Source organism: Oryctolagus cuniculus, chromosome 11 (genome assembly GCF_051225735.1).
Source record: "Oryctolagus cuniculus isolate XC-2025 breed Fujian yellow rabbit chromosome 11, ASM5122573v1, whole genome shotgun sequence".
NCBI lineage: Eukaryota > Metazoa > Chordata > Mammalia > Lagomorpha > Leporidae > Oryctolagus > Oryctolagus cuniculus.
The window spans coordinates 117,338,031-117,361,253 of record NC_142877.1 but is presented as its reverse complement, the minus strand read 5'-3'; the positions used below and the strand labels follow the sequence as shown (position 1 = coordinate 117,361,253).

Sequence of the window (23,223 nt, the reverse complement as noted above, 5' to 3'; positions counted from 1 at the left end):
CTTGGGCCCCTGCCACCTCCATGGGAGGCCTAGAAGAAGCTCCTGGCTCCTGCCTGGCCCAGCCCCAGCCACTGTGGCCACAGGGGGAGTAAACCAGTAAATGAAGATCTTTCTCTCCTTATGTCACTCACTAAATCACCATCTAGACTGATACTAATAAAATGGGACATTTCCTGTTCTACCACCCATTCTACCCAGTTATCCCTCAAATGAGTTGTTCTTTCTGGTGTTCACATTGTAAATGCCAACTGAGGTGGCCAGGTTTTGAGTCTTGGCCCCGACTCCTGGTGGCTGTTTCTCACCTCTTTGTGCTTCTCCATGGTGGCGTAGAGCTTCTGTGAGAGGTCGTTGGAAACACTGGGCACCCCAGGCTTCTTCTTGCTGCCCCTGCTCAGGCTGCTCTTGTTTTTGCTGGTCTTTTTATTGTTCTTCTTTTTAGCATTCTTGCTGTCTCCCTTTGTCACCTGCAAGGGAGTACACAGGACACAAGAAAATGTCAAGTGTTTATTAAGAAGAAGTTACTTGGAAGTAACACTGAAGGCAAAAAAAAAAAAAAAAAAAAAGACTACTAGCTTTTGCTCTCCACTTATTTCAACTCCTTCAATTAGTATTCTAGAATTCTAAGGACTTACAAACCAAACCTCCACCATGAAAACCAATTAAAGGAATCTAAACAACAAAAATGTCAATTTTTCACTAGACTTTTTAAAGGCAACGCTAGATTCTATGCTAATAATTTTGCATATACTGTGAGGAACAACAGGCTAGATTCTCTGTGAGAGATAGGCAAAGCTTTGACTAAGGCATTAAAAATATTATCTGAAAAACCGACAGAAATAATGGTGGAGGGTGTTGAGAAAGAGATCTTCCACTGATGGTTCACCACCAACTGCAGGGACTCAACTATGGGATTTCAAGAGCAATGCCAGGGCTCTAGGTATGTTTTTGTGTAGCCTTAAGCGTGGTTTTTACATGTCAAAAGCTATGCCGGAGAGGCGAGGCCCTAAGGGTTTGTGTTCCAGTTCTCAACAGCTTCCTGCTTTACATCCCAGAAGGCAGCAGTACTTGGGCCCCTGGATGGGATTCTGGGCTCCCAGCTTCAGCCTGGCCCAGCCCTGGCTATTGTTAGCATTTGGGGAGTGAAGCAGTGGACGGAAAACTCTCTCTCTTTCAAAAATAAAAACTGGAAATAAAAAACAAAAAAAAAACAATTAAGTCAAAGTATAGTAACCTTTCTAATCCAACATTTGTCAAAGCTCAAAGACCATGGTGAAAAGATTAAGCTCTTTTCTGTTAAAATCACAGGTGAGGCTGGAAAGGAACCCCACGCCCATCCTTACATCTGTGCTCTCATTGCTGGTGTTTTCTTCTCGCTTCCTCTCTTCTTCCTCCTGTTCCAGTTCCTTAATGCTCTCTTCCAGAACATTGGGCCAGAAATCACCCTCAAAGTAAGGCAACTCCTTTGCGCTTGTTAACCGATCTTCGGTAGCTTGCTTAAAAATATCCTGTAAAAAAATCCACATACAAAAATTAGAATTACTATGTTTTCTCTTTAACAGCATTGATTAGTTATTGGTGGTTGTTTCTGTACTTATTGCCCTTTCTTTTTAATCTCATCTGGTCCAGTGAGCCCTGTTTCTGGCTATTTACAAATGACTTCTATGTTTGGTTCTCTAACTCTAAAAATTCCAAGATTGCACTAGATTGTCTGAAATGGCTGTGACTCTGCATATAGTGCACTAAAGACAAACTGGGCTGTTTGATATCTATTTGGGTTAAGGAGAATGGGAACTTTCTAATAAGATAAATTTCAAATTTTGCCAACTTATTTTTTTTAATCCTGAATTCATCCGAGCCTGATGTCTGATTAATTTACTGGAAACAGTTTAAACTTCTCTATAGAAAGAATGAATCAGCATTAATAAAATATTTTAGTTTAGAAAAAAACAAACAAACAAAAGCATTGATTACAGGAAACAGTCACAGTTAAGAAGAAACATGGAAGATGAAAATGTCTCTCAGACTTAAGGGTGAGGCATTCGGTGACTGCGCAGTGGAAAGGCCTGGCCTGCAGTCACGACGTCTGGTTTCTCTGCCTTCACAACCGAGCAGCTGAGCATCCTGCCGGAACAGTGCCGGGGCAGGACGGCCTTCGTTCACCATGGAGTGACCGTGATGGCAGACAGGCCTCCTCCACCCGTTCTCGAGGTGTCAGCAGCTTTAACTGAGAACCAGGCAATGTCCAGTTGGTTCAAGTTCATATCCTACCTCAGCCTATATTCATGAAGGTTACAAATAACACGGCATTACAGAAATATTTGATCCACAGTGCTTCAAAAAAGGATTTTTCTTTGAAAAATCTCATAGAAAAGAAAAATGTAAATTAGCATAATTTCATAAATTATATGTAAGAGACAGAACAAAGAAAAGACTGCTGATAAACGATACAGTGCAGAGCAGCAAGATCAGCACATTCCCAAAACTGTCATTTCCCTCCATGCACCAACTGACCTTGTAGTCGTGGACAATGCGCTCAGAAACTGCCTTGTCAAGCATTTTTTTGTACCATTCCTGCAGTCGCTTGGGCTTGGGTATCTTCTGGTCCGGAGGATGACAGTGGAAGATATAGTCATCCCCCTCACTTGGAGGACATGCCCAAATGTGCCCTGTCGTGTATCTAGGAACACAAGGGAGAGGCAGAGGCGTCAACTCTAGACAGAACGCTACACTTGAAACCAGAGATGGCACCAATACAGAAAACAATGATTTCTCACGATACATATACATATAAATATTGCAAATAAATACAGCAAGAGAACAAAATTTTTAGGCCAGAACTAGGGATGACTCCTAGCACTAATAAAGGATTTCATATTGCCTACTTTTTTTTTTTAGCCAAGAAAATGTTATTAAATTTAGTTGTGGAAGGGGTAGACTGTTTAGCCCTAGATTAAAAAATCTTAAGTTTGCATTTCTGAGACAAAATGAGTGCTACGCTGCAAAGAAACATAGACTCAACAATAGGGGCTAAGGGGCCGGTGCTGTGGCCTAGTAGGCTGAGCCTCCGCCTGCAGTGCTGGCATCCCATATGGGCGCCAGTTCGTGTCCTGGCTGCTCCTCTTCTGATCCAGCTCCCTCTCCCTACTAATGTACCTGGGAAAGCTGTGGAAGAGGGCTCAAGTGCTTGGGCTCCTGTACCCATATGGGAGACCTGGAGGAAGCTCCTAGCTCCTGGCATCAGATTGGCTCAGCAGCCATTTGGGGACTGAACCAGTGGATGGAAGACCTTTTTTTCCCTGTCTGTCCCTCCATCTGTAACTCTGCTCTCAAGTAAATAAAATTTTAAAAAAAGAACAACAGAGGCTAAGTCAAAGACAAACTGTTAAAACCAGCTGGAGGCAGGCGCCGCGGCTCACTAGGCTAATCCTCCGCCTTGTGGCGCTGGCACCCCGGGTTCTAGTCCTGGTCGGGGCACCGGATTCTGTCCCGGTTGCCCCTCTTCCAGGCCAGCTCTCTGCTGTGGCCAGGGAGTGCAGTGGAGGATGGCCCAGGTGCTTGGGCCCTGCACCCCACGGGAGACCAGAAGCACCTGGTTCCTGCTATCGGATCAGCGTGATGCGCCGGCCGGCACGGCCGCAGCGCGCTGGCCGTGGTGGCCATTGGAGGGTGAACCAACAGCAAAGGAAGACCTTTGTCTCTCTCTCTCTCTCACTGTCCACTCTGCCTGTCAAAACAAAACAAAACAAAACAAAACAAAACAACCACCAGAAACAAACCGGCTGGAAAAGGTGGTGAATGTTCTCAAGGACATATGTACTTGAGAGGTAAGGAAGTATTTCCACTGCTTAATTTGCTTTTGGTCTTGATAGAGGGGTATAAAAAGGATCAGACACAGTTTACGATTTCTGCCCTCTCTGGCCAGGCTGGTGTGGTGGTATACCAGCCTAAGCCATCACCTACAGCACTGGCATCCCATATGGGTGTTGGTTCCAACAGATCCAGCTCTCTGCTGTGTCCTGGGAAAGCAGTGGAAGATGATCCAAGTGCTTGGGCCCCTGAACCCACATGGAAGACCTGGATGAAGCTCCCGGCTTTAGCATGGCCCAACCCTGGCTGTTGTAGCCATCTGGGAAGTGAACCAGCAGATACATCTCTGTCTCTCCCTCTCTCTGAAACTCTTTCACATAAATAAATCAACCTTAAAAAACAAAACAGAAAAACAAGAACAAAAAAACCCGCTCTAACCTACCCATCCATCATCCAAAGTGAACAAAGTGAACCTGAAGTGGGATGGGCGGAACTGGAGAAGTACCAATCTCTTCCCACTGAAGAATAAAGAAGGGCTGGAGCCCCTAACTTCAAATGGGTTCCAACAAATTTAAAAGGACAGCTACTTATTGTACATCTTGACCTACATCTCACAATACAATAATTGTTTTTAAAAACATTATCAATATGCTTACCCCAATTTCTTGACATACTCTAAATATCCAATCAGGATTTCATGATAGACTGCAGTTCTCAAGCATTTAGGACGGAAGAAGTGAACACTGTCGAGGTAAGATATGTACACTCTCCTAGGTGAAGGAACACAGGTCACACAATGAGTCTGTGTTTTATGCAGCTAAACACCTTCCCTCTCTCTGCTCTTTGCTTGTGCTGTCACTTGTCAAGCTCACCCCAGACTAAGTAAAGGACTAGATTATTACCCTTTACAGAAGTTGACTGAGCCCATACTTCATGATATTTTTGGCACCAACCACTGCCTGGCACTTAATTGTATTTTCTGACAGATTTTTATTTGGGCCTTCAAGGTATTTTTGGAGACAAGAAATTTTCAACCATACCCTACCCTGTTTATCTGACATTCTTTCCTATAACTCTAATAGTCTAGATGTTAAGCCTGTCTGTGAAAAGTAGTGAGTTTGGTTTCTACTTCCACTTTCAGCCTGCTTTCTGTATCCTTTTCCACACACAAGTGGCGTTGAGCAGTCATTTTTTGGAGCAGTTTTATTATTAATGTTTCACTTTAACACTATTGGACACTTAAGATCCTGCATTTCTAAACCAAGTCCACCATATACTCTCTTGCTCCTTATTGCTCTTCCATCTATTGTAACTTAAAACTCCCACACAAAGAGAAGCTAGTCACAGTAATAAGGCAACCATACCTCTGGTTGGGTGGAGGGCAGTCAGAGCCATACTCTTGAACGTGCATTCCAAAGAAACACAAGTCAACACCGTCAATCTCTTCAAAGGCAAAGAGGGCTTTGGTTCGGTATGGAAAGGATTCTGCCATCTCTCCACTATCTACAAACCTATACAAGTCAGATCGGAGGGGAAAACCACAACATGCCTCATTCAGATTGCAATCACCAAAAGAAAGCACGTATAAGCAACTCTGCATTCATGAAAGAAGAGAAGAGAAATATCAGATACCTTGCTTTCATGCCTGGCTTGACTTCCACAGTTTTGTCAGAAGCATGAACTACTCTAACAGTGACCTCTCCAGACTCGGGGTGATTTTGCCGCCTCAGAAAGTCATTTACACGATTCTCCAGAAAGGTGCCAAGTCTGGTAGACGGCAACCCTAGAAACAGACAAGTTAAGTTACCAAGAGGCACATCTGTAACATCACTCTTAAGGTTCAAATGGCAACTGTGCTCTTTTCAAACAACAACAACAAAAAGGTAGTCAGTATATATCGATCATATCATACTAGCGCAGGGGCCATGTTAACTTCTTGGGTGTTGTTCCATTTTTGGTGTATTGCATTGTTACAATAGGTATGGTACTCAATATTCTAAATTTTTATTTGGAAAATATTTCAATTTTGGAAGTTAAAAATATACACCAATGAACATCCACATATACTTTGCACGGACTACAATGATATTTTAATAACAATGGTGGAGAATTACAGGAATCAAGAGCAACCACAAAATACTACAAGGCATGAAGAAAACTAAACCTGATACTTCAGTGAGATCGTCTGTATCAATAATGTGTGTAATACAATTTGACCTCTCCACCAGCGAAAACATCAGGTAAGGCTTAAAGGTGTCCTCTATAAATGCTAATAGAACACTCAAGGGATGGCAATTCTTATCAACCTCTGGCCTTTATTATGAAACAAGGAGAAATTCCCCAGTAAGAAAAACATGTGTCTTGTATATTTTACAATCCTTTTTTTTTTTGATAATTTTCTGCTTTTAGGTCTCAGGAATTTTACATCAAAAAGCACATTACAGTTCAGTTCTAAGTAGATCACAGATTTATTTTAACTCTGGCTAAATAATTATAATTAAAGTTAAAATAATTCATGTTGGATGGTTTCTTAACTAGGCTTCAGAGAAACTTTGCCAGACTTATCTGTAAGAAAGTAACTTACTTTTAGCAGAAAACTTGTTTTCTTTTCTAGTTCGTGCAGTTTTCTTTAAGCAGCCATCACAGACAAATCTAAAATGTAAACCAAGCTTTGCTTACACAACTCAGAGAAGCACTTAAAGAAGCATCTGTAACAAAACCCACTATTTGAGTAAAATATTCAAGAAACAACCTGGCAGAAATCTCTCTACATAGCTAACAAAATGGGAACACACGCAATATACATAGAACTTTCAGAAATTAGTACAACAAAAAGACAACCTAATGGGAAAACGGTAATAGACAGGAAGAAATGTGAAGGGCAAATAAACTGATTGCAGAGATTACAAGCGAAGATGGGAGCTCTGTGCTGCCAATCACACGGGCACAGGTGCTGACACGGGGATGCACTGAGAGCAGGACTAACAGGTGCACAACGTGCACACATCCCTCCGTTCCCGCAACTGCTTACAACGTGTGTACAGCAGCATCTCATGAAAGGTGCCCTGGGGATCCTGCCCCGCGAGAGTGCCCGAGTTCTCAGCTCTCCTTCCCACTCCCACTCTGCTGAGCCTCATGCTGCAGGGGCAGAGGACAGCAAGTCCTGGAGTCCCTGCCACCCACTTCAGGGACCTGGACTGAAATGGCAGCCGTGCATGCATCTGGGGAGGGAACTAGTAGTCGGCAGCTCTCTAGGCATCACTGCCCCTCAAATAAATATGAATGTCCATAATCTATGAGGTAAGAATAAAAAATTCAGAACATTACGTGTGAACAATAAAATTATGAATGTGCATAGAAAAGGTCTGTAAACTGTAAACTGTTGGCCATGGTTATTCTTGCGGCAATCTGAGTAAGAGGGGAGAAGGCAAGACCTTCACTATTTCCTTTACTCTGAAATTTTAAAGTATTAGAATAAGAAAAAGCAATCTTAATAAATTAATTAAGGAGTTTATCTCTAACCATCAGATCCCAAATTGTAAGAATTACTTAGAAGTATCTTAGTCATTCCTATAAAGTGTGTGATTAAGGCAAGTACTAACTAAAAAGGTGCACTTAAAGACAAGTCTCACTGAAAACTGAAATGTAGCTACTGCCATTTTCACAAAATCCGTCAGTTCCCCTCTCCCATGACCACCGAATCAACATCAACAATCAGAGCAGGAGAGGAACAGAAGCAATGTGGTGACTCCATCCTACCAAGAGGTACTGTGACCCAGACCCCGCCCCCCCGACTTGGGAACACAGCCAGGAAGCCTCATTCGGGGACAGGAAGAGTCAGGACACCATGACTACAGCTCTGCAGCTTCTTGTCTTCACTACTAGCAGACAGTCCTTACTCTGATCACTGCTTAGTGTGTGTTTTCTGCAGTAGCAACAGAGTTGTCCCCTTTGATGCCCTGTCCTCCTAATTTTTCTATTGTAATACAAATAAATTCAAAATCTGCCAAATTTAATCACATCTAATACCTGCTTGCTACTTTCCAGATGCCTTATCTACCAGGTTTACTTTTGATGTACAATAGCCCCCCCCCCCCAAAAAAAAAAGAAAAAGAAAGAAAAATGTATGAATTGAAGAATGCATGCAAATAAGAGAAAGATCTATTTTTTATTTTCAGATTCTAGGACTTTTAATGTGTTAAAACTGGACTGTAACGACCCTTTCCCAATCAACAGAAAAACTGTTAAAGACAGTAATTGTTGAAGAAATGATAGTCACTGCAAAGAAGACCTAAGCCTCACCCCACTGGCCAGATGATCTCATGATGGAGGGCACATATCTGGTGCATCTTTCTTCCACACTCGGTACACTCTACGAACCTGGAGGTGCAAAGCGATTCCAGCATTAATCCCAGATCTCTAACCAACCGTTTCCTGTGATTCCTGACGATGCAAAGATAACTAAGGTAAAAAAGTCTAATGAATTGAAAAAATTGTTTTAACCAAATTTTTACTTTTAAAAGAGTTCTTTAGTGTTATGAGCAGAGCAAACTGCAAAGAGAAAATTCAGTCATTAAATCTGACTGGAAAGGAGATGAGAAAGATTACTTGCTGTTAAAACTTATGAGCAACGGCCAGCGCCGCGGCTCACTAGGCTAATCCTCCACCTGCAGTGCCAACACCCCGGGTTCTAGTCCCAGTTGGGGCGCCGGATTCTGTCCCGGTTGCTCCTCTTCCAGTCCAGCTCTCTGCTGTGGCCTGGGGAGGCAGTGGAGGATGGCCCAGGTGCTTGGGCCCTGCACCCGCATGGGAGACCAGGAGGAAGCACCTGGCTCCTGGCTTCGGATTGGCGCAGTGCGCCAGCCATAATGGCCTTTTGGGGGATGAACCAACAGAAGGAAGACCTTTCTCTCTGTCTCTCTCTGTCTAACTCTGTCAGAAAAAAAATAAATAAAACCAACAACAACAACAAAAAAAACAAAACAAAAAACCAACTTATGAGCAACGCCATCCTACTCTTTTTAGGACACATAGGAGTACTGCATTTTTCAGGGCTCCAGGCTTCAAAAGGTCTCACTATAAACTGAAGGAGTATGAGTTATGGCCTGAAAATGCAGAAGGAACAGGGCTGGAACACATCGTGGCCAGCAGAGGTAACTTGGTGCTTCACTTAGGCCCATGAAATGCCCAAACATTAAGTTAATTTAGTGGAACATACATGAGTACTAACTGAATGTAGACAAGCATCCTTAGTACTGGAGTGTCTTTCACATTTCTGCTGGCTATGGTAGACATGTTACGTGCATTTAGGTCACTGAAAACAACAGGGGCCAGCATCGTGGCATTACCCAGTTAAGCCAATGCCTGCAATGCCGGTATCCATTATGGGCACCTGGTTCAAGTCCCAGATGCTCCACTTCCAACAAGCCATGGAGGATGACCCAAGTCCTTGGGTCTCTGCACGCATGTGTGAGGACTGAAGAAGCTCCTGGCTTTCAGCCTGGCCCAACCCTGGCTGTTGCTGCCATTTGGGGAGTGAACCAGTGGATAAAGATCTCTCTCTCTGACTCTGCCTTTCAAATAAATAAATCTCAAAAAAAGAAAACAATAAAAGAACTACTTACAGTTCAGGATCCAGTGTGTCGTTTTTTCTCTTTGAAAACTGTTCTTTATTTATTGTACTAAGGAAAAAAGATGGACGTAATGAGAAAAATGAGCACTCTGATCACGGTTCTAATCAAGATGAACAAATATCATCCTATAAATGGATCACTTTAGATCTTCTAATAGGAGCATACATAATCAGGTATATTCTGTTTTAAGACTTATAATTTCCCCTTATAGGATATTTTTTATGACTCTGTGTTCATAGATTGAGTTATAAAATGGGATTGTATGAGGGGGAAGCAAACCACCTCTTAACAACAGTATTTTTCAGGAAAGTCTTAACTTTTTATATCAACAAAAAATTTCAACATTATTAAAATATAGCTGCATCTTGGCTTCCAAGGGAGACTGATTCCATGATACCACAGATACCATTTAAATCAAATGGTGTGGTATTTGCAAATAACCTATTCCTGTATGCATTGTAATTTCTTATCTAGTATGCTATGTAGACACTCTGTATGCAGTGTTATTTAGTGAATAATGACAAAAAAAAACAAAACCAAAAAAACCCCTCCAACACTACCACAAAAACAAAACAAAACAAACACCCCAACTACACGTCCACAGTGGAAGTAACACTGCCCCTCACCCTGGAGTATTTCTGACCCTAGGCTGGTTGAATCCATGGATGTGGAACCTGCAGATACAAAGGGCCAACTGTCCACTTCAGGTTCTTACAGGTCCCTAGATTGGGAAGTCTGTGTTTCACAGTGCTTCATTTAGAATTTCACATGGCTTCCCATCGTCTTAACATCTTCTACCCAGAACCAACTTTAGAAAGCTAAATTTGACTGGATCCTGCTTACAAAAATGTAGACATGTGCACATCTACACAAGTTAAAGCCTAGAGATCCACCCATCTCTGTAGCATCTTCCTGAATGGCTAAGGACCATCAATTCAGGATGCAATCTGAAGAGCAGCAGCACCAGACAGACCTGGGAGCTGGTCAGAAATGCAGACTCGCAGTCACTACTGGCACAGACAGGGAGAACCAGTAGGGGGTTTGTTTCTATACTCTTCAGAAAGATGCAGAGCTGTAAGTTGTAGAACATTTGGTCAGCCAGGCCAAACTGTGCATCACTGGGGCTGACCCCTCTGGTTCTGGAAGGAGTCAGAACAGCTCAGAAAAGCTCAAGGTTCCCACTATCTCGTCTCCTACACCAGCACCCAGCCTCCAACTGTACCGTATTTCAGGAGACTGAAATGGAAAATGCAACTTTACAACCCAATTTGGAAAAATCTAACTATGTTTTTTCAGAAGCCCTGTTTCTTTTTTAAATATGGAACACTTTATGAATTTGCGAGTCATCCCTTGCTTAGGGGCTGTGCTCATCTCTATTTTGCTCCAATTTTAGTATATGTGCTGAAGTGAGCACAGAAGCCCTGTTATTCTAGTAACACAATTCCCTATTTCTGTGGAATGCTCTCAACAGCTTCTGTTTATTTATAGTAAATATGAATCTACAAGAATATTAAAATTGCCAAAGCAGTTTTTTCTTTGTAAACCAAGTTTGAAATGCAATATTTAACTACATCTTAAGAGAATATAAGTAATATTAGTTTAGGGTATATGCTTGAAAATTTTTCTTGGCATTTACCAAATGTTAACGAGTGAGTTTGCCTAATTGAGTCAGTTAAGCCTCTACATGTTAAATTCTATTCGCTGTTATGGCTATTAACATATTCTGTAAGCCTACAAGAGAAGGGTGCTTGTTAACGCAATCCTCCAACTCGAAGCACTTCGTTATGGAGTGCTCGTGCACTGATCATTCAGGGAAGCTGCTTGCTCTTTCTCTGAAGAAATCCTCACCACCTGGAAGCGGACGGTCAGCGCGGGCCTCCTCTCTGGTCATCGCGAAGAGGACATGCTGTTGTGGTGGGTGTGTGCTCTACCTGTGCTGGTCACTACTACAGCCACCAGCCACAGGTGGTTGCTGAGCACTCAAAATTTAAATAGTGCAACAAAGAAGCAATTTTTAATTCTACTTTTATTTATTTCTATTTAATAGAAATCTGTGGCTAATGACTCCCTAAGCTGGACAACATAGCGCAAGACCATTTAGAAAGAAGCCTAAGCACAATCCCCTAAGATCAAGCAGACAAGCAAGGTCATACTTTTCAAGATAATGCAGTTACTTACGTTTGAGGCTGGGAAGGGTCATCCCCCAAAGAAACGCTCTCCCCTTGGATTTCATTGAAACACTTCTCACAGAAATGATACCTGTCGGCAAGAAGGCCATACTGGGGTGAACTGTTCCGTTCACACAACACAGCCCAAGCCAAGCAACGAAGCCACCAATCACAGCAGGCCAAGGAAGGGACGGGAGCAGAGAGCAGGTCATCAACGGCGACAAGGACATTCAATGATGCAGATTTATGGGCCCCACAGTTTGGGTTTTGTTTTTTGTTTTTGTTTTTTTGCAATCAAAGCCAAGTGCAGACAACGACAAGCATGAGGGAGAAAAAAAAAAAACACAAAACAAACGAAGAAATGAGGGATTGCAGGACAACAAAAAACATAAAAGCAAGACAGTACAACACAAAGCAGAAAGCCAAGGCAAAGCTCAGATTAGCATTAAATATCTCAAATGGGATTACAGTAGCAAATGATTACAGCAAATAAAAACAAAAACGCTTCACTTACACAGACCCACACCCTTTTATTTCAGCAATTAATGCTACTTGATCTAAATAATCAAGAGGAGGAGGGGAGAGACACTGTGGGGCTACTCTGCTACTTAAAAAGCCCATCATGGCACTTCTTCCTGCTTCCAAGAAGAAAAAAAAAATCATCTAAAAAGCACCACAGACTCAAAAAAACAAAATTTCTATTTGATCCCAAAGAAGCCACAAATAAAATAAGTGTTTTGCACTGAAAAGTCTGCATAATCTGTTTAAAAAAATGCAGTGGTGTTTGCTTGTATATGATTAAACATATCTCAGTACAAAGAACACTGCAAATTGCTGTTAAAAAAATCCAAAAATATTGTCAAATTCTAACAAGTTTCATGCCAGTTACTTGTTTTTGAACATAAGCTGCTTTTAGCAACTTTAGAACCATTTTTATGAAATTTCAATGAGTAAAAATGGTATTCTAATGCTTAAAAAGCACTAGCAGTACACCTAATTCATCACAAATAAAACAAAGATTAAGTGACTTTTCAGTGGTAGAAATGCATCTGTATCACACAACTTCAATAAAAACCAAGAGCACGAGTTTACTATTACTAAATTAGGGTATTAATCGTCCAGCCTTGCTGCTACTGTATTACATGTGCAAACAGATCCCTGTACAAGCTACTCTACAGGCTGATTACTAACATTACTAACAGGAGACAACCATGGGGCAGAGATCCGTGAATAGGAATTCATGCGATTACAACCACTGACTGGGCGAGAACGAGCAGCAGTGCCTAGTCTGTAAGAACTCTTCCCTCCTGTCACGTGCCACGTCTCTGCAGGGCAAAGTCAGGGAGCAGAGGTGTTTTTGGAAATTTCCCTTTACATTTGCTTACTGAAGGAAAGCAAGTACTATGCAATCCTGCTTTCATATATTCTGAGGAGAACAACTTACAGAAAGGAAATACTCCCAAAAAGCTGTCTAAAAAGCTTCAGGGAAAAGTTTTCTAGGGAGTCTGAAAATTTCCTGTTTTGCTATAGTCTGTGGTGCTCAACAAAGGCACAGTGGATAGAGAAGCAGGGCCTGGAATGCGGTCCCATCTGTGCCACCAGGAACAAAGTTACTGAACTCCCCAAGGCCCGAGTCTCCTCCCTTATGAAAAGAAGGGCCTAGACAACTAGTGCAGGCTACTTTGCACCAGAAAATGCTCTAGTTTTGCAAACAACAAAGCTCGTGCCACACAGAGTTCTTCAAGCCAGTTACATGTGACTGAGGACTGTCTGTGGGCTGGTCCATCCGCACGCAGGCCCCAGACATGCGGACACACAGACCATGGCCCACAGGTGGTTGAGCTTACCTATTCTGGTAACTGTAGTAAGTGGCATCACGAGGGATGGTGCACAACTGTTTGCCGTAGCAACACAGTGTCTGTGGAGAAAACTCCAACTGCAAAAGAAACCATTTGTTAAAGAGCACAGAGGCCTGCAGCACGAGCTACACCAGTCACAACAGCAATTCAGGAACAAACGTCCTCCTGACGCAAAGTGGGCTATTCAGCTTCCAAAACCCATTCTAAGTTTACTGCTCTGATTCCACCATCCTGAGGCTGGCCTAGCAGTCACATTCTTTTCTCTCCTTTCTGCAGACTCCAACAAGACCCAGGGAGCTCAATACTGTGACTTGGTGTGCACAGGAAAACCAGTACATGCTGGACAATGTGCACAGACCAGTGAACAGAAAATCCCTCTTCCAGATGAACTTAGTCTGATGATTTAGAATTCTAACTTGGTCAGGTTTTCCTTACAACGTGCACCAGTGAAAAAATGTCTTTATAGAAAGCTCATTCTATAGAAACAGACACTACAATGGTGTGCGAGTAAGTGCAACTGACGCCTCAGGAGCACGGCTCTATCAGAGCCAGAAGCAGAATCCTCTCAAACCCCAGTCATCACTTTATTCTACCTAAAGATATCTTCAGAGAATTAAAGGCAGGTCTGGAAGCTCTTTCTTACCTTTCTGCCACAACAGTATCCAAGGCTTTGCATGACAGGATCAATTTCTTGTTCGAAGACTTCAGACAGCTTGGAGCAGTATTTGTATACCCGCGACGTTTTCCGGTTATATAACCAGGCATTGTTGAACATAAGCCAAATGTCATCAACATACTGCCAGGGCTCCTGATACTGTCCTGTATCTAACTTCCTCTTGATGGTAGACAGATCCATGGGGCTCTTCACAATATCAAAGTAATCCTAGAAGAACAAGCAACACCAGACATTACCCAAGAGTCTCAGTATTTTAGGGCAGATGGGGCTGGTCCTAGCTGATTCTAGAAGCCAGTAACTCCCACATGGGTGACAGAGGCTCAAGTAAAAGGGCCATCTTTCTTTGCCTGCCCAGGGACATTGGCAGGGAGCAGGATTGGAAGTGGAGCAGCCAGAACACACAACCAGCACTCCAATATGGGATGCTGGCACTGCAGGTGGCAGCATAACGCACAGTACCCACATGCTGGCCCCTAAAGTTAACTTTAAAAACAGACAAAGCTGAGGCTACCATTTGGCCTGGCAGTTAAGATGCTGGTTGGGATCACTGAATTCCCTATCAGAGCCTATGGTTTAATACCTGACTCCAGCTACCCGGTAATGCACACTCTGGGAGGTAGCAAGTGATGGCTCAAGTAGCTGGGTCCAGGGCTGGTGCTGTGGCACAGTGTGGTTAAGCTGACACCTGTGGCACTGGCATCCTGCATGGGCACTGATTTGAGTCCCTGCTAATGCACCTGGGAAAGCAGAAGATGGCCCACGTACTTGGGACCCTGCATCAATGTGAAAGACCCAGAAGATGCTCCTGGCTTCGGCCTGGCCCAGCCCTGGCTGTTGCAGCCATTTAGGGAGTGAACCAACAGATGGGAACCCCCCCCCCCCCAACACTGCCTTTCAAATAAATAAAATAAATCTTTACCTGCCCACAAATTTCCATCACTTAATGAATGGGTAAAGAAAATGGGATCTATCAAACAGTGTAATCACTGGGCCATAAATAGGACTGAAATCCTGACATCTGCATCGTGAATGCACCTTGAGACAAACAAGCACAGTGTGCACGTTTCCATTTCACGAAACATCCAGAGACAGAAGGTAAATGGCGAGCACACAGGTTGGCCGGTGGAGTAACTACTGCAGGAGGAATTGACAAGTGACTGCTAACGAATATGGGGTTTCTTTCTGGGATTGATAAAAATGAATTAAAGCTGTGGTTATGGCTGTACCACTCAGAATATGAGTTCTATCTCAGTAGAGCTGTACCAAATCAAAAGAAAAACAACTCAGAAGTACACCAAATACTCACAGGGATTCCAAGAAGCTGAGGGTCCACAGGCTGACGAAAGGGAAGGGACTCTGGATCCTGGCGGTAAAGTGCCTCCAAGGTTGGCATCAGTGCCTGTCGTAGTTCTTCTGGTTTGAAAACTTTAAAAGTAGATTTTAAATGTTATCCATCATACAAAAAATTTACAAAACATTCAAGTTGAAGCCCTAAAAGGATCTCAAGAACAGCCAAACTAACTACAGCATCCTCAGGCAAAAAGGCTCCACACTTCTGAGCTGTTTTTTTTTTTTTTTTTTAAGTTTTATTTATTCTTCTGAAAGTCATAGTTATGGGACAGGGATAGAGATAGAGGGAGAGAAAGGGAGGAGGAGGATGAGGGAGGAAGAAAGGGAGGGAGTGAGAAAATGAGAGAGAGAGAGAATTAGAGATAGATATTATTTTCCATCCACTTGTTCTCTTCCCAGATGGTCATAATGGCCAGGGCTGGGGCAGGCCGAAGCCAAGAGCTACTTCCAGGTTTCCCACAGGGGTGCAGGGGCACAAGCACTCAGGCCACTTTCTGTTGCTTTTCCTAAGCCATTAGCAGGAAGCTGGATTAGAAATGGAGCAGATGAGACAAAAACCAGCACCCATATGGGATGCTGACGTTGCAGGCAACAATTTTACCCACTATGCCACATTGCTGGCTCCTAACAGCTCCTACTCTTGCCTCAGGTCGTGTCACCTTTGTTTTTCTTTCTTTCTTTTCTTTTTTTTTTTTGACAGGCAGAGTTAGACAGTGAGAGGGAGAGATAGAAAGGTCTTCCTTCTGTTGGTTCAGCCCCCAAATGGTCGTTACAGCCAGTGTGCTGTGCTGATCTGAAGCCAGGAGCCAGATGCTTCCTCCTGGTCTCCCATGGGGTGCAGGGACCAAGCACTTGGGCCATCCTCCACTGCACTCCCAGGCCACAGCAGAGAGCTGGACTGGAAGAGGAGCAACCGGGACAGAATCCGGCGCCCCAACCGGGACTAGAACCTGGTGTGTTGGTGCTGTAGGCGGAGGACTAGCCTAGTGAGCCACGGCGCCGGCCTATGTCACTTTTGAACACTTTTCAAGGCTCAGCTAATTTTTCAGTAAGAAATTCAATTAAGGTTGACCTAGCCAAGTAAAAACAGAATCCAAATTCTTCTGAAAGTTCATGAAAAGATTTCCCAAAATAATAGGCTAAAAGATACTAGCAGTGAGGGTGGCTATCCTGCAAGAACAAAGTCGTCTTTCAGGTCAGCAGTATCTGACAAGTTAGAAGTGAGATGTCGCAGTGCTCATCATTAAAAGAATTAGAAGCAATGGATGAAGGAAAGAGACCCTCATCAACATGCCTGGTGCTACACAGCTGAGAAAGAAACACTACTTCAACGGCAAATTAGGATGAGGTCTAAAAAAGAGAACTCCACTGCTGTCACTGCAACAATGGACGTAGCTGCTGGACTTAAGTTCACATGTCTTCACAAGGGCGTATCTGTTAGGCCCGTGACTACGCTTCACCTTTAAGGCGAAAGGTAAGGTCATGAATAAAAACCAGACTACGCAGGCAGCAGAGGCTTGTGTCTCACACTGGGGCTGTGCTCAAAGTAAACAGACTTGATTAAACTTATTAGACATGCTGGGCGAAGAGAGACTGCGTCTGCTACAGTCTGCAGTAATGTACATGAATCTTATTTTTAAATAAAAATAGTCATTTTTAAACCTGAAATTTTATAGCAAATTTTATTAACACTTCATTTATTTTAAAATTTTATTTGAAAGGCAGAGTGACAGAAAGGAAGAGACAGAGATCTTTCCTCTGCTGGTTCACTCCCCTACATGGCCACAGTGGCTGGGCTGGGCCAGGCAGAAGCCAGGAGACTGCAACTCCACCTAGGTCTCCCACATGGGTTTCAAGAGCCCAAATATTTAGGTCATCTTCCTCTGCTTTCCCAGGCTTGTCAGCAGGGAGCTGGATTGGAAGCAGAGCAGCTGGTGGCTCACCTGAACTTAAAACCGGTCCCTAACAGAACACTTTCATATATATCATCTCCAAGAGCCAGCAGACTCACCCTTAAGATACACCCTACCTGTGCCACTTGCAGGGTTACTAGGGTCACAGGAAGCTCTAGTCCCTAAGCACATCAATAAATCTCCATGGGAACTGTCTGAATGGAGAACTCTACAACAGTTTGGCCTGAGCAGCTAGCCTTACTCCCCTCCCCTTCAGGAGAGATCCTGCCTGGGCTGTCTGGACTTGTATGCTGGCCTAGGCACCGAGTAATCCTGGTGTGTGTTGAACCCTCACGCAGTTGAATGATATTATTAAGAACATCTGAGTACTTAGCCCATAGAAGGAGAAGGACTATCATTAGTGTTATTACTTCCTGCAGCTTAGTCAAGAGTATTATTAACAATTTCTTTTTGAAAAAGTAATTTCCAGAGAATGCTAACCACTGAACCTGAAAAAATGAGGGTATAACTAACCCAGTGGTTGCAGCAAGTGCATCTACCTTAAGGAAAGGAACTTTTCAACATCAAAGTCCAAGCTCACAGCCCTAATGGTAACGAAATCACACTAACTGCAACTTTCAGGACCCAAGAGGGGAGGGAGAGACTTACTCTTTTTCTTCGACTGGCCAGGAGCTGGAGATGACTGGGGGGCGGAAGTACTTGGCTGGTCGTCATCTTCTTTGATTTCGGTTTTTAACTCAGTGCCTCTCTCTTCTGTTTCTGGAGGCTCCACTTTACAGTCCTCAGCTTTGCTCTAAAAACGTGTGGCAGATATTTTTAGTATTCCAAAGGTATCCAATTGGGGAGCAGTAAGATCACTGTCATCACATCCTTTATTCGCCCCATGGACCTATCTTAACAACCTTTCTCACATGAAATCAATGCACCGAGACCTAATTATCAAAATGCTTTTCTCAAACACTGATTTTTAAAACTTAGGCTCCCCAGCTGGGGTCCTATGCAAACCCTGGGAGCAGCGGCCCTGTCCTCACCTCTGGGACATCCTCTGGTGGAACAGCTGCTGGTTCTGGCTGGTCCACCTCCATCTTAGCCTCCACCTTTACTTCCTGTGCAGGCTGCTTCTCAGGGACAGCCTGAGCGTTCACCTCTGCACTGCTCGTGCTGGGAGGGTTTGACGCTTGCCCTTCAATGCTCACAGTCGGCTGGGAAAGCTGGGCAGAAACAGGGAAACAGGACAGATTTGCCAACAACATATTCAGAATAAACCACATACTGGGGGACTAGTGTCATTTCTCTCTGTACACTGCACCTTCCTTAATTATACTTGAGGACTTTTCAATACTGGCCAGCCAGCTGAGACCGAAGCCGCCAGCGATGGTTTCGTTAGTCATCATCAATTCTGGGCAGTGTGTGAGCAGAGGAAATGTCACAGGTGCTTCTCTCCGAGAAGCTCCTATTTAAAGAGACATGGAAACTAAAAGAACATAAGAATGACAAGCTGTCTCGTTTGCTCTTCAATCTGTCCTTGCAGAAAAGCAGAGGACAAATATGCTGAACTCCTCTACAGAGTTGGTACTCTCAATCATTACACTGTGACAGGGTTACTGGCAATCCACATCTATTCCCTGCATCTTCCAGCAAGAAACTACATAGCAAGGCAGTGTTTTCTGGAGCAATCCCATAAATAACAAAATAACTGGGCTTCAGACTCCTCTCTGCAGGCTGCCATTCCTTGTGGATCAGAGGGGCCCACAGCTAGATGTGACTTGGTCTCTCTGTGAACAAACTAAAAGATCAGTTTCGGGGCCAGCACTGTGATGTAGAGTGAGTAAAGCTGCTGCTAGGATGCTGGCATCCCATAGGAGCACCAGTTCGAGACTCCCCTGCTCCCCTTCTGATCCACCTCCCTGCTAATGTGCCTGGACAAGCAGAATATGATCCACGTGCTTGGGCCCCTGCACCCACATGGGAGACCTGAAAGCAGCTCCTGGTTTCTGGCTTTGGCCTGGCTCAGCCCTGGCTGTTACAGCCATATGGAGAGAACCAGCAGATGGAAGATCTCTCTAACATTGCCTTTCAAATAAATAAAATAAATCTCAAAAAAATATATAGCATCAACGATCAAGGTAGAAAGAACATCCTAGCCTGTTAACAATACACAGGTTCAATTTTTAAGGATTCAACTACTAGACAGGAATTTAGATTTTTACTCTACACATAATCAGCCTCTCACAAGGAAGCTGTAGAGATTTAGGTCTGTATTTCTTGTCTCTTTACCATGACTTTGTTAACCTTTGTTAGGGCCAGAGATTCAATCTTTGAGTACTGAACCTTAAAACGTTAGAAAAGGGTTTTTAAATATATGTTAAATTCAGGAGGTACACTAACTGTCACACTAAGGAAGCAAGAGGGGCCTCTTACCTCTTGCTATGCTCTATGCTTTTAGGCCCCAGAATACTACATGGCATACAATAATGAAAGACCTAAACAAAATCTTTGAGTTCCTACTACGTTAAGTACTATCGAAGGCAGTAAGAGTAGGGGGGGCAATGTTCTTAATCAAACATTCCATTCCACTTATGGAGACAACAGTAAGAGATGAATCATGGAATCAAAAATGGCACAAAAGTAACACAATATTACATTAGCGCTGAAACCGTTCCACTGAAATGCAAACCTCCGCTTACCGGAGTGGCGGGCTGCGGAGGCAGCAGTGGCACCGTCGGGGTGGGGACCGAGGCTGCTGTACTCTGCTGAGAGCGGGGCTGCTGGGGCTGGTCGGCTGGAGGAGCAGCAGGGAGCGACGGCTGCACTTGGGGAGGCAGCTGTGTTGTGGGCGGAGTAGGTGTCTGTCTCGGAGGAGGGTGCAGAGCCTGGGGCTGTGGCCCGGCCGGCATGGCAGGAGGTGTAGGGACAGGGGCTGGGATCCCTGCTGCTGGTGGCTGCTGGGCCCCTATGCTTGGAGGAGTGTGGTGAGGGGTCGGGGTACGACTAGGTACAGGAGATGGTGAATTCTGATGCAGAGGGGGTTGTGCCAGAGGGGGACAGTGCATGTGGCTTCCTTGAGATCCTGGAGGCATTATAGGCGAGTTTACTGGGCAGGAAGAACCAGATATTTGTGCCTGTTAAAATGAAGTCATTAAGATGATAATTCAAACAGAATGAAGGAAAATTTACATAGGCAGATAGGCATTTAGGACACAAACTAATTAAATGTAAAATAACAACACAGGGTTAAAACCCTCAAATTTAAATTATGTGTTACTTTTTTAACAAAGCCATTGTTATACACATAATTATCTCTTCATATCCAGAATACCCTAAATCCAAAAGTGTTCATATTTTTAAACATCACCCACTATTTGCTGCCACTCTTCCGGGCAAAAACCTAACAGAAGATTCACAAATCCCCTCCCCCTCCCCCATCCCCATAAGGGCAAAGGTCCCCTTGTGAGACATACTTGAGACACTGGTACTTGACCGCTGGGTGGAGCCAAAGGCATATTTGCTACATTCATTCCCTGTGATGAGAACTGAGACTGTGGAAGAAACTGGCTCTGGCTGGTAGGCGGCTGCATGCGAGGCCCATAGCCCATAGGCTGCAAAAAAACACAAAGTACCAAACTGCTTCATTACGATTCTTCTATCACAATTGGAATCATCCATTAATTTGGCCCTGCTGTCAGGTTGACTGGGCAGAGAAAGAGAAGAAAGGAAAACAGGTAAAGGGAGGGGCAGGGAGAGAGAGGAGAAAAGTGGTGAAGAACTGACTTTTACGCCTAGACCATGGGGATGGTCTCATGTCATGGCTTCTCTAAGTTACAGGAGGATGGGGACACACAGCGCTCTATCTGGAACTAACAGGAAAAGAGCTAGCCATTTCTTTGAACACTCTAAGTTAAGTGAAGGACCAAAGCACAACATCCTGGGCTCTTTGCTCACTGTAAGTGGCATGGCAACAGTAAAAATTTTCAGATTCCATGTGTGGGAAAAGAAAAGTAAAACCCTTACAGGACGTGGCTGAATCTAGCACCATTCATGGCCCACAATTGCTCTTGGATTGTTTCCTTTAACAGATGATGGAAATCTGGATTACCAAAAGCAAAAATCTCAACCAGTTAAAGAAATGCATCTGCCTTATAGATTAACATGAGAACTAGGATTCCTTGCTGAATGTTGCCAGCTGTGAAAAGTATCAATGCTGCAAAACCCTAAAAAGGCTCAAGAAACAGAGGTGCCAGGTAACTAGCAGGACAGGGTGAGGGCTGGGCCAATGTCGGTTAAGAGTCTGGGTATGCTCAGCATCTCCACTTCAGTCTCTAGAACCAGGCAATGGCTCCCCCATTGCTCTTATCAAAGATCCACAGTTCACTGCCTGGAAGAGAAGGTAATTATTATGGAGGAGAGGTAAACTGAAAAAAAGTGGGGAGGCTACTGGACATGCGGACTCCAAAGAGAGGGTACTGGCTGCTTTTTGTCAACTTTCTAATGCTATGATTTTTACAACTATGAATAGTATTTGCTTGGATGTGAGCCTTTTTTAGTGTTTATTTTACACAGACTGACTTGTTTGTAATCAAGACACTCTACTCTTCTTCACATGAACTTCCATCACATTATATCCTCGCACACTGTAACACCCTTTCCTCAGACTGCATCACCAAGTCCCTTAGTAATTATTTCTGTGGGATTTCTAACTATTGTTAAGTGAAAGAGATAAGCAGAAGAGATTTCAGCATTTGTTTCCCATTAGTAATAATTATTCCTGTCACTCCACCTCTTTAACATAATGCAACTATTTAGTCTCATCTCTGAAATACATATAATCATCTATATTAAGGGCAAAATACAACAATTAAAATGTAACAACAAGCTCTTGTATTTTGTGTCTAGGCAAGTATGAGAAGTTTTGTTCTTGAAGCAAAAACAAGAATTTTTAGAAAACCCCTATAAAATCCAAACAGATTACATAAAGAAATCAAACCAACCGGGTTTAGAGCTCCAGGCTGAGCCAACTGTCCATGGTGCTGAAGTGGAGAGGTTTGCCGGGGTCCAATAGGGGGCTGGGGCATACTCATCTGGCCAAATTGATTCAAACCTATGAATACATGCAGAGTATAAAATCTCAGCACCCTTCTGGAGAATAAGAGGCACTATTCCTCTATCTGGTCACCATTTATCAAAACTAGTAACTCATTCTTCCCGGTTATAAAATTTACCAGATGGTGGTGTTATCCGAGGCATCATCTGGTTTGGCACACTGCCGCGGATCATAGTTGGGTCAGGGAGAGGACCATCTAGGGCAGAAAAGAGAAATAAATTAAGGAAGTCCCTGCATTGGCTGCCCTTTACTGGAAAACAAAATATGGGCAGGTGTTTTGTGTAGTAGTTTAGATGCCACTTGGGGAACCGGTGTTGCGGCGTAGTGAGTAAAGCCGCCACCTGTGACACTGACATCCCATATAGGCACTGGTTTGAGATCTGGCTGCTCCACTTCCAATTCAGCTCCCTGCTAATGCACCTGGGAGGGCAGTGGAAGAGGGCCCAAGTGCTTAGACCCCTGTACCTACATGACAGACCTAGACCGAATCTATGCATTTAAGGGAACAAACCAGCATTTACACTCACACCAATAGCACAGTCCATCCAGCGTGAAGTTTCTGCACAGTCTCCAACAACCATTTCATCCTTCAGCCTGAGGATGTGTCTGTTCGATTCTTTCCCTGTATTTCTCCTGTTTGATTCATGTTCTCTCTGCTCTGCCACTTTTCAAGTCATAGATTAAGGTGATCACTAAGGAAGTATGTGAGCCTCTGT

At 43.7% G+C, this 23,223-nt stretch overlaps 1 protein-coding gene and 1 non-coding gene across 2 annotated transcripts in view; both read right to left on the bottom strand.

Moving 5' to 3' along the window:
• The window catches only part of EP300 (EP300 lysine acetyltransferase), an 88,258-nt gene that overhangs the window by 6,588 nt on the left and 58,447 nt on the right, over positions 1-23,223 (bottom strand). Inside the window, exons 11-29 of the mRNA XM_002721395.6 lie at positions 22,626-22,703; positions 22,395-22,504; positions 20,868-21,005; positions 20,094-20,528; positions 18,438-18,617; positions 18,055-18,199; positions 15,450-15,568; positions 14,111-14,350; positions 13,456-13,544; positions 11,619-11,699; positions 9,432-9,488; positions 8,110-8,187; positions 6,392-6,459; positions 5,440-5,590; positions 5,172-5,318; positions 4,464-4,577; positions 2,512-2,677; positions 1,341-1,505; positions 303-464 (exon numbers count right to left, since the gene is read on the bottom strand). Of these exons, the coding sequence (XP_002721441.2) occupies positions 303-464; positions 1,341-1,505; positions 2,512-2,677; positions 4,464-4,577; positions 5,172-5,318; positions 5,440-5,590; positions 6,392-6,459; positions 8,110-8,187; positions 9,432-9,488; positions 11,619-11,699; positions 13,456-13,544; positions 14,111-14,350; positions 15,450-15,568; positions 18,055-18,199; positions 18,438-18,617; positions 20,094-20,528; positions 20,868-21,005; positions 22,395-22,504; positions 22,626-22,703 (2,723 nt within the window). The remainder of the gene's footprint in view (positions 1-302; positions 465-1,340; positions 1,506-2,511; positions 2,678-4,463; positions 4,578-5,171; positions 5,319-5,439; positions 5,591-6,391; positions 6,460-8,109; positions 8,188-9,431; positions 9,489-11,618; positions 11,700-13,455; positions 13,545-14,110; positions 14,351-15,449; positions 15,569-18,054; positions 18,200-18,437; positions 18,618-20,093; positions 20,529-20,867; positions 21,006-22,394; positions 22,505-22,625; positions 22,704-23,223) is intronic.
• On the bottom strand, positions 10,753-10,854 carry LOC127487695 (U6 spliceosomal RNA). The gene has a single exon (XR_007914749.1). It is a non-coding gene; the product is annotated as a U6 spliceosomal RNA (small nuclear RNA).